Source organism: Ziziphus jujuba, chromosome 7, assembly GCF_031755915.1.
Source record: "Ziziphus jujuba cultivar Dongzao chromosome 7, ASM3175591v1".
Classification (NCBI taxonomy): domain Eukaryota; kingdom Viridiplantae; phylum Streptophyta; class Magnoliopsida; order Rosales; family Rhamnaceae; genus Ziziphus; species Ziziphus jujuba.
In genome coordinates this window covers 973,134-989,089 of record NC_083385.1, presented here as the reverse complement: position 1 = coordinate 989,089, position 15,956 = coordinate 973,134, and the positions used below count along the sequence as shown (strand labels likewise).

The 15,956-nt window shown below is 34.6% G+C and overlaps 2 protein-coding genes and 1 pseudogene across 2 annotated transcripts; 2 read left to right on the top strand and 1 right to left on the bottom strand.

Moving 5' to 3' along the window:
* Positions 1–599: 599 nt before the first annotated feature.
* LOC107423945 (LOB domain-containing protein 22) lies at positions 600–2,079 on the top strand. The gene is made up of 3 exons (XM_016033602.3): positions 600–1,097; positions 1,290–1,456; positions 2,007–2,079. Exons 1-3 carry the CDS (start codon positions 600–602, stop codon positions 2,077–2,079), a joined length of 738 nt encoding a protein of 245 aa, XP_015889088.1.
* A 3,337-nt stretch (positions 2,080–5,416) lies between these two features.
* Positions 5,417–7,084, bottom strand: LOC107423972 (pathogen-associated molecular patterns-induced protein A70). The gene has a single exon (XM_016033635.4). It carries the CDS (start codon positions 6,741–6,743, stop codon positions 5,880–5,882), a length of 864 nt encoding a protein of 287 aa, XP_015889121.3. The 5' UTR covers positions 6,744–7,084; the 3' UTR covers positions 5,417–5,879.
* Positions 7,085–10,788: 3,704 nt separating this feature from the next.
* LOC107423946 (zinc finger CCCH domain-containing protein 64-like) lies at positions 10,789–15,748 on the top strand (annotated as a pseudogene).
* Positions 15,749–15,956: the final 208 nt, after the last annotated feature.

Sequence of the window (15,956 nt, the reverse complement as noted above, 5' to 3'; positions counted from 1 at the left end):
GCAAAAATCCTGCAGAACTCACTATTATTGTCTGGTTAGCAACTCCACCTTAAATACATAACCTCTCTTTAATATATATATCCTGATTCTTGAACAAACTCCTTTTTGCATCTCTTTTAATGCAAAATGCTTTTTCTTTACTGAACCAATGGAAACTTCTTTCTATAACGTCGTTGTTGGAGACATTAACCTTCAGGGCATTGTATGTATATATATATATATAACTGAATTTTAATTTTTGTTTAATACTTTGCTAAAAAATGCATTATACCTGACCCTATTAAATCTTGAATTTTTAATGTCATAATCTCGCACAAAATCTGAGGCTATCTAAATCATTTAACAGAAAAGCTAAACCAACTTTTACACAAACACACACACACACACACACACACACACACACACACACACACACACACATATCAAAACCATCTACTTAATCCCCAGTCGTACTGAAAAATTTCACAACCAGCACAGCTTTGACTTTGCCTGTTGTATAATCAATCTCACTAAGATAGTTTTCAATAATCTCTCTCTCTCTCTCTCTCTCTTTCTATATATATATATATATATATATTAGATTTGTCTAAATCATAACGATGAGCAAGGAAAGTGGAGTTTATCAAGCTTGCGCTTCCTGCAAACACCAAAGAAAGAAATGCGACGACAACTGTGAGCTAGCTCCGTACTTTCCTGCGAGCAGATTTCGAGAATTTCAAAATGCTTACAGGTTGTTCGGAGTGAGCAACATACAGAAAATCATGGCGTCGGTTGAGCCTCATCAGAGACAGGCAGCTGCTGAATCCATTCTTATGGAAGGCAATTACAGGAGAAATGATCCTGTCAATGGCTGTCTTGGTGTTTGCCGCAACTTAAATTCCCACATAATCTCTTACGAGAAGCAACTTAAGATAGTGAATCAGCAACTGGCTATGTTCCGGCAAAGGGAAAAATTTGATCGTCATCAAAATCATCTTTCAAACTCCTATATTTCTTCAATGCCATCCATATCCTCTGAAAAATCCTCCTCATTGAACCTGCACCGTGATCATCAATTTGATGCTCTCAAATTTCCACCACCACTTCTCTCTGATATGGTATGCCTATATATATATATATATATATATTATATATGATCAATCTACCTTTGATTAATTAATCTCCTTTATATGCTTTTGTTTTAGACTATATATGTATTATATATATATATATATGTGTGTGTGTGTGTGTGTGTGTGTGTGTGTGTGATTTTGTTCTTTTTGATAATGGTATTTTTATTTTATACGTAGGCCCGTGATGATTATATGGGTGATGCCAAAAACCTCCAACAAGCTGGATACATTTACAGATCAACCTTGGAAGAAGGTGCAGATTTGAAGCCCTTTGACATCCAACTAATGGACCAAATAATGGAGTCTGATGAGCATGGAAGTGTTCTTGAAACAGAAGAACTTAGGTTATGAACTATATAACTCTCTATTTGTCAATTTTGAATGTATATGTTATAACTACTTTTCACAAATATATCTATATATATATATATATATATATTATAATTTGGGCAATAGTTTTTGGAGATCGAACTGTATGCATAACATGGTAAATAAAAAGAGAAGCATGCATTATGTAATGACAAATAAATTATAGATTTATCCACGGAGAAATGGAAAAATTAAAAAGTAGAATTCTCCAAATAAATATCATTTATAAAATAATTATCAATCTCATCATGTATTATTTTTATCTTAACTAAATTTGCTGTAAGTGTAAATCTTTAAAAATTAAATAACTTATAGTGATAATTTATACTTTCTTATGTAATATTGGAAAATTCGACAAACATCGATAAATGATTAATTTTTTTAATATTGACACATGTGTGAGTATATTATCTGAAAAAATAGTGATTTTTTTGTTTAAATAAAATAAAATAGTTTTTTAGTTTGGTAAAATTTTTGTATGAAACAATAAAGTTTTTATTTTAACATTTTTATACACTGATGCAGTGCTGGGCTCAAGGCTCATGGAAAGCAGCTCCTGCAGGGCATGAGGACTGAGGACGAGATGAAATATGCATGATGATAAGGCAATTGGATCATCGGCAAAAAAAGGGAAGATAAGGGATGCAGATGTGTGAAAGATGCAGTACGTAAAGTTGGTTAAAGGAATAGCAAAGTTGGATACTATTGTATAAAGTGTAGTTTTTATCCAAATTATATATAAAAGGTGCAGTGGAAGTTGAAATATGATTGTATTGTGAAAAGCAGACATTATTTGTCGTTTGCAACAAATGGCATATGTTTTTTTTTTTGGGGTGGGGGGGGAAGAAATGGTGTATGTTAGTTGTTATGGCTTTCTATCCCAAAAAAGTTTTGTTATATGTATATGCGGCAGCAAAAAATAATAATAATAATAATATTTTATGTTTTTTTTTTTTGGGTAATAATGTTATATGGTTAACTTTATGCGCAAGGTTTATTTTTTATTTATTTATTTATTTTTTGGGTAATAACTTTATACGCAAATGTTTCGCCGTGGAGCTCAAGTGGCAGAGTTTTCACATCCCATCCTGTGGGTGCTCGGAATCGAGTCTTTTGGGGGGGGGGGGGGGGGAGCCTGTGGGCCCAGCCACACTAGCCAAAAAAAAAAAAAAATGTATATAACAAGTTTATAAAAGAAACTTGGAAAAATGTTGAGCTGAGCTGAGCAAGTGTGCTGATGTGGCGTCATCTAGTAGGGAGACCCACTGGTGGGTCCTCTGGGCCACTCTCGCCCAAGCTAAAACAGCTCAGCTCCCTCTTTTTTCAATTCGAATCATTCCCCATTTTCTCTATGCCTTACCGCCTAGTTTTCCGGAATTTCCACTTATGTCCTTTAAAAAGGATATATAAACAAAATAATAATATAAAAATGTTTATTGTTTATTAAATAAATAAAAAATGAAAAGAAAAATGACTTGAGACATACAGAATTAAGATTCAACAAAAATATAAACATTGTGAGTTGTGGCACCACTTGCTAAAACATCAAATCTGTGGAATCAAAAAATCACATACATGTTAGTTAATATCAATTGCTTGTTTGAATTTTGACCTAAATACAATTGGACTTTTTTAGTTTAAAACATATAATTAATCTTGTTTCTAATATAAATATATGTTATTTTTCTTATGAATTGTCCTATTTATATTTTTGGATTAATATCATTTACCCTGCTATACATCTTACATGTAATTAATTTAGAACTTAACTAGCAAGATTTACATATAAAAAAAAAGTTATTGTATTATAACTCTTAAAACTACGAATAGCTAGCTAAAAGAGCAAATAAAAATTTAATAAAGCGAACTTCAACAACAGAACAAATTAAGGACCTATTTGGCTCTAGTTTGTTTAATATTATTCAACTTAATTACGATAGAAGCACTGAGAATATTCCTTCTTCTTTTTTTGTGTGTGTGTGTGTGTGTTTTGGGGGGGGGGGGGGGGGGGGGGGGGGGGGGGGGGGGAGGAGATAGGTAGAAAATATTATACGAAATTATTATAATTTATTTCATTGTTCTAATCAAACTATAAATTCCTTAATTTATATCAAACTGCTTCACTGACTCACAGTCATATATCGAAAGAACATGCGTAGGGAATGCTTAAAGCCACTAACATATTCACCAAAAAAGAAATTATTAAGCAATTACTTCTGCTTTTGTTGATATGATGCCCAGCTGCTGCATATACGAAAGTAAGTGAACCTAGAATTCAAATTTCTCCGCCAATCTCGTTATCCGTGCCCAAATACTTTTGTCCTGGCTTCAACATTGTCTATAACTTTCTCATAACTCATAAATCATGAGGCATTTGAGATTTGACAATAGAGCTCTGCATTTTGGACATTTCAAAAGAGAAATACCAGTCTTACTTTTTGTCACTCTTTTCGCTTTCATCCACGCTATGTCCGACTTTTTAGCTTTCCTTAACCCTCCAATGTTAGCTGTTCTGTTTTTACTGCTTTAATTCCATGCTAGAATCACGACTAATTTAAATTGCTTCGTTACATTTTATTATTGTGTAATTTAAATTGCTTCCTTACATTTTATTTATACTTATTTATTGTTTTTGGTTTTTATTTCTTTCAAATTTTAGTATAGTGATTTTTTTTCAATAAAAAAAAGGTTATGTTATTTTTTAAAATTATAACTTCTATAAATTCATATACATTCAAATTCCAATCTTGGCTTTCCCACTGACCTTCATTCTTGTTGACTAAAAAGCCAAAGAAAAATAAACCATCTTAAAAGCCTACGTGTACTAATTTTTGCTTCGCAATTAAAAAGAACAATTATACACTAGTAAATAAAATTTTATATAAATCGCGAGCTCTTTTAAAAACTTTTGATTGGTCTTTTTTGTAAGGAGATGGGAGAATCTCATCTTTTGTCCTGTAATCAATTGTCATATAAAGTAATTATTTTATTTATTATTATTATTATTATTTTGTCTTTTTTGCTGTCTCTGATTTTCAGAAATTGCAAATTGTTAAGAGATAAAGCATCAATCAGTTTCACTTGGTTAGAAGACTTGGTTATATTGTTTCATTCGATCAGGTTGCCCCTATCTTCGTATGTTTATCAAGAATTACACTATCTATATTTTGTACCGAACATATGTATATAAAGACAACTGATGTAACTCAAATAATCAGAAAACATAATATATTATTTTTTGGTTAAATTTGTTTTCCTAACTTGGTATAAAAGCGCGGAAACGTTCATTTCTTTTTGCTCCTTTTATTTTGTTTTTGTCCTTAAAGTCACAATGTCGGCAGCCGAATCAAGAAACTCCCTCCACCGGCAACGGACAAACAAACTCCTGTAGTCATATCTCAATCAGGGATGACTACTTCTCTTGCTGGAATGTTCACTCATCCATTGTTCAATAAATTGAACTCTACCAACTTTCTGCAGCGGCGTCAATTGGCATTGCCTGCCATCAAAGATAATAGAGCTCTATCTTATATTACTGCAGTGGAACACCTGTTGAATATATAGATGATGAAGCCAGAAAAGCAAACCAAGTCAATGAAGCATTCATCCAATGGCAGCAGATTGATCAGATCTTGATGTATTGACTTCCGGAACCTATGAGTTTTGATACGCAAACACAGATAATGGGCTGCAATACTTCCTATGAGGTATGGCAAACGGAGAACTTTTTACTCAAAATCTAGAGCAAGTACAATGCAATATAAGATGCAGTTGCAAACTTTACTGCAAAATATTTTATTATTTATTATTATTATTATTTTGTCTTTTTTGCTGCCTCTGGTTTTCGGAAATTGCAAATGAACGGTAAATATTAATAGTAATAGATGGATCCAAGCTTAGCTACCTCAATACAGTAGAACTAAATAGACACACAATTAAAAATAATAATAATAATAATAATAATAATAAAATCAGGTAGAGGCCACACAGTGACTCTGTGGAAAATGTTGAAACAACCAAAAGAATCCAAAGCAGCGGCAAGGACAGGAGGATAACCATCCAGTTTATCAAAAAGTCTCACGGAAATAGCAAAAGGACATTATGGTCATTGTATCCTTTCCTTCTCTGCTTCTCAAACCCTACTCTACAGTCATGTGGATCAGTGTACAGACCGCTGACTAAACAGCAACACCAACCTCCTCCAGTAATCACCAGTCATAGCCAATATCAACAACCAAATTTCCCAAAATACCAATGCAGATGATGATGATGATGATACTCCCTAGCTCCAGCTCTCCGGAACTAGTTTAATTTAAAAAGACTGAAAAATAACCTCACCAACTTTCCGATTAGAAATAATAATAACAAAAAACATCACCTAAAAGAAAGCTCTTTTAATTAACATTGCTTTCCCTTGAGAATCTCTGAGAAACGCTTGAGAGAGTCCAGCCTCTGCAACCTCAACTGCTGCTTAAACCTGTTGATAAAGTCGTCGGCTTTTGCATCCACCCCTTCCTCGTCCCCAGACGACCTCGTCTCGCTCACTCTGCTTTCGTCGCTCCACTTCTCCAACCTCGTCGCAGCCGGAACCGGACGCTCCAAGATCTCGTCCTCTTTGACAAATCCTTCCAAGCCCTCTCTCTCGCTGGCCGACTTCTTCATCTTCTCTGGCTGGCCGCTGCTTGTGGCCCGGCTATCCGAGTCCGATTTGCTCCTCCTGACCAAATGGTCATGATCCGACTCCGAACTTTGGTTGGGCCTGGGCTTCATGAGCACCATTTCGTGGTCGGGTCTCTCTGGAGAATCAAGAATTTCGGTTTGTGGGTTGGGATGTTCGTGTTCTGATGATCTGTAGAGAGAGGTCAAGTTGATGGACTTGAGGCGGTCGAGGAGAGAAGGACTGCGGGCAAGCGGGGCCGGATTATCCGGATACGGCTGTTGTTCATACCCGCCGGCGGGGCGTTCCGTTGTTGTTGTTGTTGTTGTTGTGACGTGTTGGTTGAAGTGATGAGTTGTTGGTTGGTCGAATTCGAATTTGTAAAGGGACAAGTTGAAGGACTTGACTCGGTCCAAAAGCGAGGGGACTCGTGCGAGTTGATGCTGCTGCTGCTGCTGATGATGATAATGTTGGTGTGGCCCCACTGGCTTTTTGCGGGAGGTGAGGAGGATGATTAGGATGGCGAGGTTGACGAAGAGGAACAGAGAAGTCGGCGTGAACCAGCTGGTCATCAAAGCCCACACGGAACCACCTATTATCGTCATCACCGTGATGTACTTAATTCCTCGTTATTCCTCGTTTAATTATCTCCAAGTCCGGCCGGCGTTGCTTTGTGCAAGCGTGCCTTTTGTTTTGCAGGGACAGAGTGAGTGAGTACTGTACGTGTTTGGCAGAGAGTAGACGAGAAAGCATGTGAATTAAAATTGGAGAATCGCAATTTATGTGGTTTGAAGTGGGCAAGAGGTTATTTAATTAGCTGTGAGTCTAGGTCAATGGCTTTGTTTTCGAGTTGACTGACTCCGTCTAGTACTTCCTTTCGCATTGAAAGATAAATGGAAATTGGAATGAGGATGCAACTCTGGTCATGTACGCTGCACGTGGCATAGTACTCGTTATTTTTCTTACATTCATATGAACAAAACTGTTAACAAAAATCTAAAACAAAAAATTAGCCCAAGGCTTTTTGTTTTTTCTTCGTTTCCATCGAAGATAAATAAGGATTAAAAGTCGATTTGTCTTTAGCGGTATGATTAGACGTAGAAAATAACTTTTTTTTTTTTTTTTTGGCTGAAAGTAGAAAATAACAACTTTAGTTGCTTGGTTTACATATACCTTATTATATTCGGGGTAGGTTTGTAATCTATCAAAGTATAAATATATATATTTTTTAAGCAATAGAAAACAATATATTCAAGTGTGAACTTTAATTTACATACATTGGTAGTTCTCATTTCCCATCATTTATACAACAAACATATAATTATAAAATATTGGCAGTGAATTAACAAATAACATGACAGCAAATCACGCATACATGATACATCCGTCAGTGTATATTTATATATAGTTTTGGCCGGCCTATATGTTTCAGAAACATACCGCTAGATAAATCTAAAATATTAATGAACTTTTAAGAATTTTTGTTTGTCTAAAAGCATAAATTTTAAGAATTTATATATATTGGGGGGGGAAAAAAAAAAGGAAGTCTGGGGACCAAAAGCTACCTAGTTAAGGTGGTAGCAAGGTATATATATCGTATGCCACCTAAAAATCATCATCATAAAATTGCAACATGTTTTATGAGTTAGATGCTATATTAATTAAATTTGAACCTGTAGAAAGTGACATAAACATGCACATTGCTGGTGATACTTTAGCTTATCTTTTTCCTTATATATTCTTATATATATATATATATATATATATAGCTTTCAAGGTGGCCCTAATTCTAAAGGCTTCAATGATTCGCTTTTGCGGTGAAGGAATGCCAAGCAAAAATTGCTTAATTGGTTGCTATGCTGATGCCTCGAGCCTATAACAAATGCAAAAGTAGTTGGCGTAGATATACTTTGTTAATGCAAATAATATATTGCACCGACCGTCCTCCTTCCCTGCAATTCTTAATTATATAGTTTGGTCTACCCAGTCTTATTTTATGTCGAAATTTAAAGATGTTTTCATTACCATTCAAAAAAAATAATAATAATAAAAAATGCTTTCATTGACTATCATAGTTTGGTCTACCCAAGTGTTTATCTTTTAATTGATTTCTTATCTTTTAGTATAGTAGAAAAAGGAAAAAAAAAATTATTTCATTTAAATAGTTTATAGATGAATGGGCAAAATTAAAAACTCTTCAAACTGCAATTAAACGTGAAGCGTTCTAAATCGTTAAATCTTCTTTTTACTTTTTAACTTTTGAATTTATTGATTCTTTTCACATATAGTCGACTGATTTATTTACATTAAACGATATCACTTCAAAACTTACACATAAATTAAAAAATTTATCACTCAAATCATTAAGAACATATATATATATATATATAATATGCTTGGCAAAAGAATTGAAGATTATTTGTCAAAAAAAAGTGATCCACAGTAGTGTAATGATAAGCAGCAGAGTATAATTGAAGGGAAAATATCCGGAACCTGACTATGACTTGTACGCATGGACTGATTCAAAAAGGTCAGCATAAAATTGCAATTGATTAACACAAAGAAATATATGTTTGAAAGAAGATTATGGAATGAATAAGTTTTCAGCAACAAAACACTTTTTGTAATGATAGTAAGAAAGACCAGGCAAAAAAGCAAAGTTTTTGAGAAAACAAGTCCTTGTTGAGGTAGCGTGTGTTTCTGTTGGGTGGAGAAAATGATTAATTATAAATAAATAAGAAGAAGAAGAGACGGTGGTGATATCCAAGAAAGTTTGATTATGTCATGAGACTAGAAAAATGTTTGGAAAGCAGTTGTCCGCAAGTGTCACGACCAAAAACGAAAAATTTTGTCCACCTCCTCATTGACGTTTACACGAACTTCCCCTTTTCCCTACTTAACTAATTATATTTTAGATACTCTTCCTCTGCAGATTTCCTAAATTATATACCTTTTTTTTTTTTTTTTTTTTTGCCCTTTTGGCTGGAATCCTAATTATAAACACAGGATGAAACTGCATGCGGAACTGGTAAAACGGCATCGTTTAAGGGTCATAACGACACGTGTTACTCACAATCTGGTTTCGCAGATTTCAAAAACAGCATATAGATGGACTGCAATAGATACTACTACTCTTTTTTTTCTTTTATTTTATTATTTTATTATTATTAATTTTTTTGTGAACGTGATAGACACTACTCTATGATGTTTGTCCTACTCGGCTAAGTCTTCTTAGCGATTACCACCAAACACCTACTAAAGTGTTCCGACACCGCGTAAATATCTTCTTTCTTTAAAATTTTTTATTTAAAGATTATGCATAATTTCAATTCAAGAGTCTGGCTCCGGTACTAATTTTTGTTTATGGTAATAAATCTGGCTCCTGTACTAGTAACATTTTAAGGTCCATTATATATTTTTTATTTTGAAAAGTTAATTAAATTTCAATTTATTTTGTAATTTAATTTTTTAAAATATAAAATAAAAATATTTTTTATATTTAATATTATATTAATATAATTTTATATTTATCAAATTTCTAAACACCTGATTATTTATTACTTCTTCTCATTGGCTTGACTGGTAGTTTTAACTCTGGTAAAAACAAAAAGAAAAGAGAGAAATATTTATTAAAAAAATAAAAATAAAAAATATAATATAAAGAATATTGTTGTATGAGTTTTTAAAATTTAATTTTTTATGTTTAAAAATATTTTTGCTATATGTCATTAATGATGATTATCACTATCTTATATGACGTAAATCTAATATTTATATGATTTTTATATATAAATAGAATTTATTATCATATAAATTTTTTTTAATGATATATATATGGGATCTACATACACCATCAATGATAAATATTATTTTTTTATATAAAAAAATACTTTTTATTTTTTTAAAAATTCTTATAACGCTCTAACTAGCAAGTAAATCAAAGAATTTGACGAAATAATAGGAGAAAATTAATAAGCACGGGCAAAATGATATCGCAGTTGAAAATTTAATAAATATATATATATATATATATATATATAAAAGAGTCTATAGTCAGGACGGAACTGACAGTTTTATATACGGTCAAAAATATGTTTTTACTCCTAGCCCTTAGATTAAAAATGAGATATTATAAGATGTGAAAAAATAGTAATCATGTGAAAAAGTACCCAAGGGTTGATACTTCAGCACTGCAAGAATTTTTTTTCCTCTCACCCGCGTCATCTGTTCACTCTCCGGCAGTGGACTCTCTCGCTGTCTGAACACTGAAACACCTCCCGTCAAATCAAGTATGAACATTTTATTTATTTTTAAAGATTTTGTTTTTTGTTTTTTTTTCTTAGCTGCATATGACATTAAATAGATACACGTCCACCCATGCATTCGTGTCAGTGCCATAACAGATAATAAATAGCTATATTTAAAATTTTCCATTCAACGAACAAGAAGAGACTGCATTATTTTATTTTATTCTTTTTAAAAAAAAGTAATAATTCGATTAAAGCGAGTGTATATAGAATTTTGGGTGGTTATATAGATTATCAGTATAAAGTAGTTACATAAATATAAGATCTTTACCGGATTTTATTGGGCTAGCCCAAAGCCCGAAGCTGTCTGGACTCCCGATCGTGGAGTTTGGACTTCGGAGTCCGAACCTCCTTCATCGTCTACGGCCATGAATGAGGAATGACCAATAGCATCTTCGATTACAGTCCCGCGTTCTATGTTTCTTCCCCTGGATGGCCACTCCACGAACTCTGCCATGCGTCGACGTGTTAGGCCGCCTCAACCAGCTCTTCAAACGGGTCTCTACGGTCTGTCTGTGTCTCTGGTTTTCTACTTACATTGTGGTTTGCTTGCTATTGCTAAATGCTAATCTCAGTATCTCATCGAGTTAAGACATGGTGTAGGTCAACAAATCGGCCGGTCCATTCGATGCCTTACTCTGCGTCGGTCACTTCTTCCCGGACTTGCCGGAACGTGTCGACGAGTTCAATGAATTCATTGAGGGCCGCTCCCAAATTCCTCTGCCCACCTACTTCATCGGCGACTTCGGTGTGGGTGCGCTAAGGTCCTATTAGCTGCTTCTAGAGACTCTGCCAACCAAGGCTTCAAGATGGACGGCTTGAAGATTTGCCACAATCTCTACTGGTTGAAAGGAAGTGGCCGCTTCACTCTCCATGGTGAGCTTAGATTTATTACCTGTTTACTTATTTTAGAATTTTGTTGGAAATGGAATTTTGCAAATCTGCCATGTGTTTGCATTTGCTCAGCCGCTTAATGCACATTTTAGTCGTTGCTATCGGTTTTCGCAGTATACATGCTGATGATTTCCTTTATTAACCTCTATTATATTCATGGGCTGATTTCCTGCATATTTTATGTCTAGGGTTATCTGTTGCATATTTATCTGGTAGGCACTCTTCGGATGCCCAACAGTTTGGAGTATACAGTCAGGATGATGTTGACGAATTGCGTGCAATTGCAGAGGAACCTGGAATTGTCGATATCTTCCTTACATATCCTTGCGCTGTTTTTCTGCTTGTTACCATATTTTCAATATCCATTTTGTGTTGCTTGCTAGATTTGTTTTTGTTGTGTGGCCACTTTGTATGACTTCCTTAATTAATTATCACTAATGAATGGCCAACCGGAGTCACAAATAGAGCATCCCCATCTGATATTCCCCCTGGAATCTCGGATTCCTTTGGCAGTGATTCTACCATAGCAGAGTTTTTTTTTTTTTTTTTTTTTTGGCTGAAACTACCATAGCAGAACTAGTAGCAGAGATCAAGCCATGGTATGCGATTTCGGAGATTAAGCATGGCAATCATTGTGCATGTGCATGACTGAACCTAATTCTGCCTGCGAGTAATGAGGTGTTGACATGTTGCTAGGCCTTAGCGAAATGGGAACCAAAGACATACTAGCTGCTAACTTCTTTAGTCCAATATCCTACAAATAGGAGCTTATTGCAGAAAAGCATTGCAATTAACAAAACCAAATCAAAGCTTGCATGAAAACAACTTGTCTCTCTCTGAAGGACCACTTTTCTCCTACTTATGTAAATTACTGTGAAAAGCACAAAAAACAGTAGTGTTAAGGACCTTCTTGTGCAATGTTCGCCTATTACTATTTAGTTTTCATAGTTTTCATTCATATTAGGGATGGCCATTGCTCATTTCAAGCTTCACATTTTATGTAACCGATTAGGTGTATCCATGATCCAGCATGAGATTTGCATCTATGTTAAATGAATAACAAAATATTCTGATTGGAGTTTGTCTTCTTAGCTATCATATTGCAGGTTCCAAAGGTGTGTATTATGCTCGTGAACCTTACTCCAATATTGATGCTGTGCACACAACTCACTTCTTGGGTTTGGTTTCCGTCGGAAATAAAGAAAAACAGGTTTGTCTATATCATCATATTTTGATTATAGAGAAGCATTTTTGCTAACTGATTCTTGTGCTGTCCTCTTAATTCTTATGATGGATATTTTTCCACTTGCCTATCCTTTCTTCCAAGTACTGCACTAGATTTACTGTCTAGGCTGGGAATTCTATAACTCTTGGTTCAACACCTTCTTCTCAGAAATTTATTCATGCAATTTCTCCTACTCCAGCATAAAAAATGTCTGCTGCTGAAATTAGTATGAAGTCAACAAACACTACCCTATCTCCATACTCATTAGCTCAGGACTCTCAGCAGACAGTTCATGCGGAAGCTGCAGAGAGATCTAATGCCAGTGTTTCCGATTCACAATACTGGAGATATGATGTCTCACAGAAACGGCAGAAACATGGAGCTGGGGATGGTCATAAGCTGTGTTTTAAACATGTTTCCTCTGGCTCTTGTCCTCGAGGTGAAAAGTGCCATTTTCAACATGATATGGATGCACGAGACCAATATCTGAAAGGTGTTTGTTTTGATTTTATTAATAAGGGAAAATGTGAAAGGGGTCCAGATTGCAACTTCAAGCACAGCTTTCAGAAGGAAGGTGATACCTTTTCTACCAGGAGACGTTTATCTGAAAATGCTACAAATAACAGGTTGGATTTTTGACTGACATGATAACTTTTCTGATTTTATGGGCATTCTATTCATTTCAATTGTTGTTTGCTTCAAAATGTTACATATTTTTGTTATACAAATCTTTATATTCCTTGATGATCCCAATTTTCATATGTATATGTTTAGTTTTTAGTTTTTTTGAAGTAACTGTCTATCCTGCAATTTTGCAGGTCGAAAGAATGTTGGTTTTGTCTTTCAAGCCCCAATGTAGAGTCACATCTAATTATTAGCGTTGGAGAAAATATCTACTGTGCATTGGCCAAAGGTCCGCTTGTACAAGACCATGTATTGGTAATTCCAGTGGAGCATTTGTCTAATACCTTCTCTTTACCCCCAGAATGTGAAATTGACCTGGGTAGATTCCAGGATAGCCTGAAGAAGTATTACAATGAGCAAGGGAAGGAAGTTGTTTTTTTTTTTTGAGTGGTTGTCAAAACGTAGTACTCATGCTAATATCCAGGTAAAAGGGTCATTCATTCTAAGTGCCAAATTCTGATGCATATATGTTATACTTGTTGAATTTTAAATGTTGTTTTTATATCATGCTGAATGAAGTATGGTTTGTTGTATACGCATTCTCAAAATGTCTCACACTCTCTTGCTACTTTGTCACATTTTTCCAATTTCCAGAGACTGCCTTTGAGAGATGGAGTATGGGTCCTGTGTTGTTACTTGTTAGAGAAGGGTTATATAATCCACGTTTGCCAGTTCTGTTGGAAAATAATAATGTCGGAACTTGTTTTGTGGCATCTTTATTGAATATGTTGTTTTGAGGACTTAGCATTTTGTTCTGTTTCTTTTGAGAAGAATCTTACTCAAGCCTAAACATCCATTATGATTCTGTATCTGTAGTTGAATCAAATTATTTTTTTGCTTGTCTGGCTGTTCTATTTTTTTGTGCAGGCTATTCTTGTTCTGTCATCCAGAGCAGCTGCTGCTCAAAATATATTTAATTTAGCTGCTAAAAAGCTGGGCTTCTCGTTTGTGGCCAAGAAAGGCAAGTTGTAAAGTCCTATTTGTTGTAGGTCATTGGCTAATGAGTTCTGACATGGATCCTTTAAATTCGGCTAATTTCTTGGGGTTCTTATTCACAAAATTGTATTTCCATACCCAAATATATGCACGTATATCTGTATATTTCTGGATTCTTAATGTTACCTTTATTCATATCAAGTTTCTTGTGTCCATAATCCAAAAAGTATTAGCATGCTATATGTTGAGTATGTGAACAATTTCTTTTGTGTAATTTTTAGCAAGATCTGATGTTACGTGGTACTTTGCTCTGTTCTGTTGTTCTCTTCATTGCAGTCGATAATTACTCTGCTGGAAGAAATTATTTGAGGACTCAGTTTGATAGGAATTTCAGTTTCTTCTATGTCGAACTCCCTGATGGTGCTATCCTGTCACATTTGGTTGAGGAAAATGAGATATTCCCGGCTCAATTTGGACGTGAGGTAAGCTTTATAAATGCTAATGATAATTTAATGTTATGCCTGTTATTTCCATTTGATAAGCAAAAGGTGGTATCTCAATATCTACTGTGATAACAATTTGGAAAAGTGCTAGTCTGGTTGCTCATCTTGTGTCATGACATAATTGGTATTGAGGCATGTCCATCATAAATGAAAAAATCATTTGCATTTATGTACAGCAAGTCTTGATATTTTGCTGTCTTTCGCTTAGCTGTATAAGTGGTATACATTTAAGAGGTGGATGCTAGCTTCTTATGTCTGAGAAGTTGTACTATACTAAAGTTTCTTTATTTCTTTTAGGAAAATGCTGGCCACCGAAACAAGATGACAAACAATATGACCTGATTTTGTGGAGTCGGCTATTGTCATGATTTCTTACTTTTTCACTAGCACCACAGTTTTTTGTCTATTTTGATAATTACCGTAGTTGTGGTTCATTTCCTTTTCATTTTTTAATCGATCTTTGGTGAATATAAGACTCTTACATTTTTTTAAAGAAAATGTTAGTTGATTCACATGTGTGATTGGTTTATGTCGTTCTTCAATTCATTCAGTAGAGTTTCTCAGTAAAATCCAAGTTTTATGGATTTTGTTGTTAGAATGAGTTGATCAAAGTTCACTTGATCAATGGTAAATTGTAAATTGTATAGTAGAATTCAGATCGTCTTCCTTCTGGTGACTAGTAAAACCAACCGATTTGGCGTAACAGCTGGCTCTCAAAATGTCCTAACGTATAAAATCCTTTTTGCAGGTTCTGGCGGGTTTGCTGAACATGGCAGATAGAGCCGATTGGAGAAGTTGTACGTGTAGGAAAAAAGAGGAGACAAAGATGGTAGAAGATTTCAAGAGTCAATTCCGAGAATTTGATCCAAATAAGTGATACTTTTTCATGTAGGGTCTTGCTAAGGGTATTTTTATGGCAATCGGGTAGCCGAACTCCATTTTTAGATGTCAAAACGTGTCAAATTAGAATAATGGAGTTACATTTTACATCCAATTTTGGGAATTTTTTATACAAGGGCATCTTCTATTTCATATATATATATATATATATTTTTATTCAATGGAAATTTGACAGACCATCTGGAATGAAGAAGATGCCCCTCGGAATGGCTGAATTGTGAACCACAGAATCTGAAGTAGACCTGGCAATTTGGATCATGATACGGCGACACGACTCGAAAACGACACGGAATAAATGGGTTTGGGTTTATTATAAATGGGTTTGGATCATAATCGGGTCAATCCGTTTAACACGATTATTAATCGTGT

Excerpts from the sequence above, each read along its gene's own strand:
- LOC107423945 (XM_016033602.3), top strand. The coding sequence starts at position 600 with ATGAGCAAGGAAAGTGGAGTTTATCAAGCTTGCGCTTCCTGCAAACAC. Across the intron at positions 1,098-1,289 it reads CACCACTTCTCTCTGATATG|GCCCGTGATGATTATATGGG; the intron begins GTATGCCTATAT and ends TTTTATACGTAG. Across the intron at positions 1,457-2,006 it reads CTTGAAACAGAAGAACTTAG|TGCTGGGCTCAAGGCTCATG; the intron begins GTTATGAACTAT and ends ACACTGATGCAG.
- LOC107423972 (XM_016033635.4), bottom strand. The coding sequence starts at position 6,743 with ATGACGATAATAGGTGGTTCCGTGTGGGCTTTGATGACCAGCTGGTTC.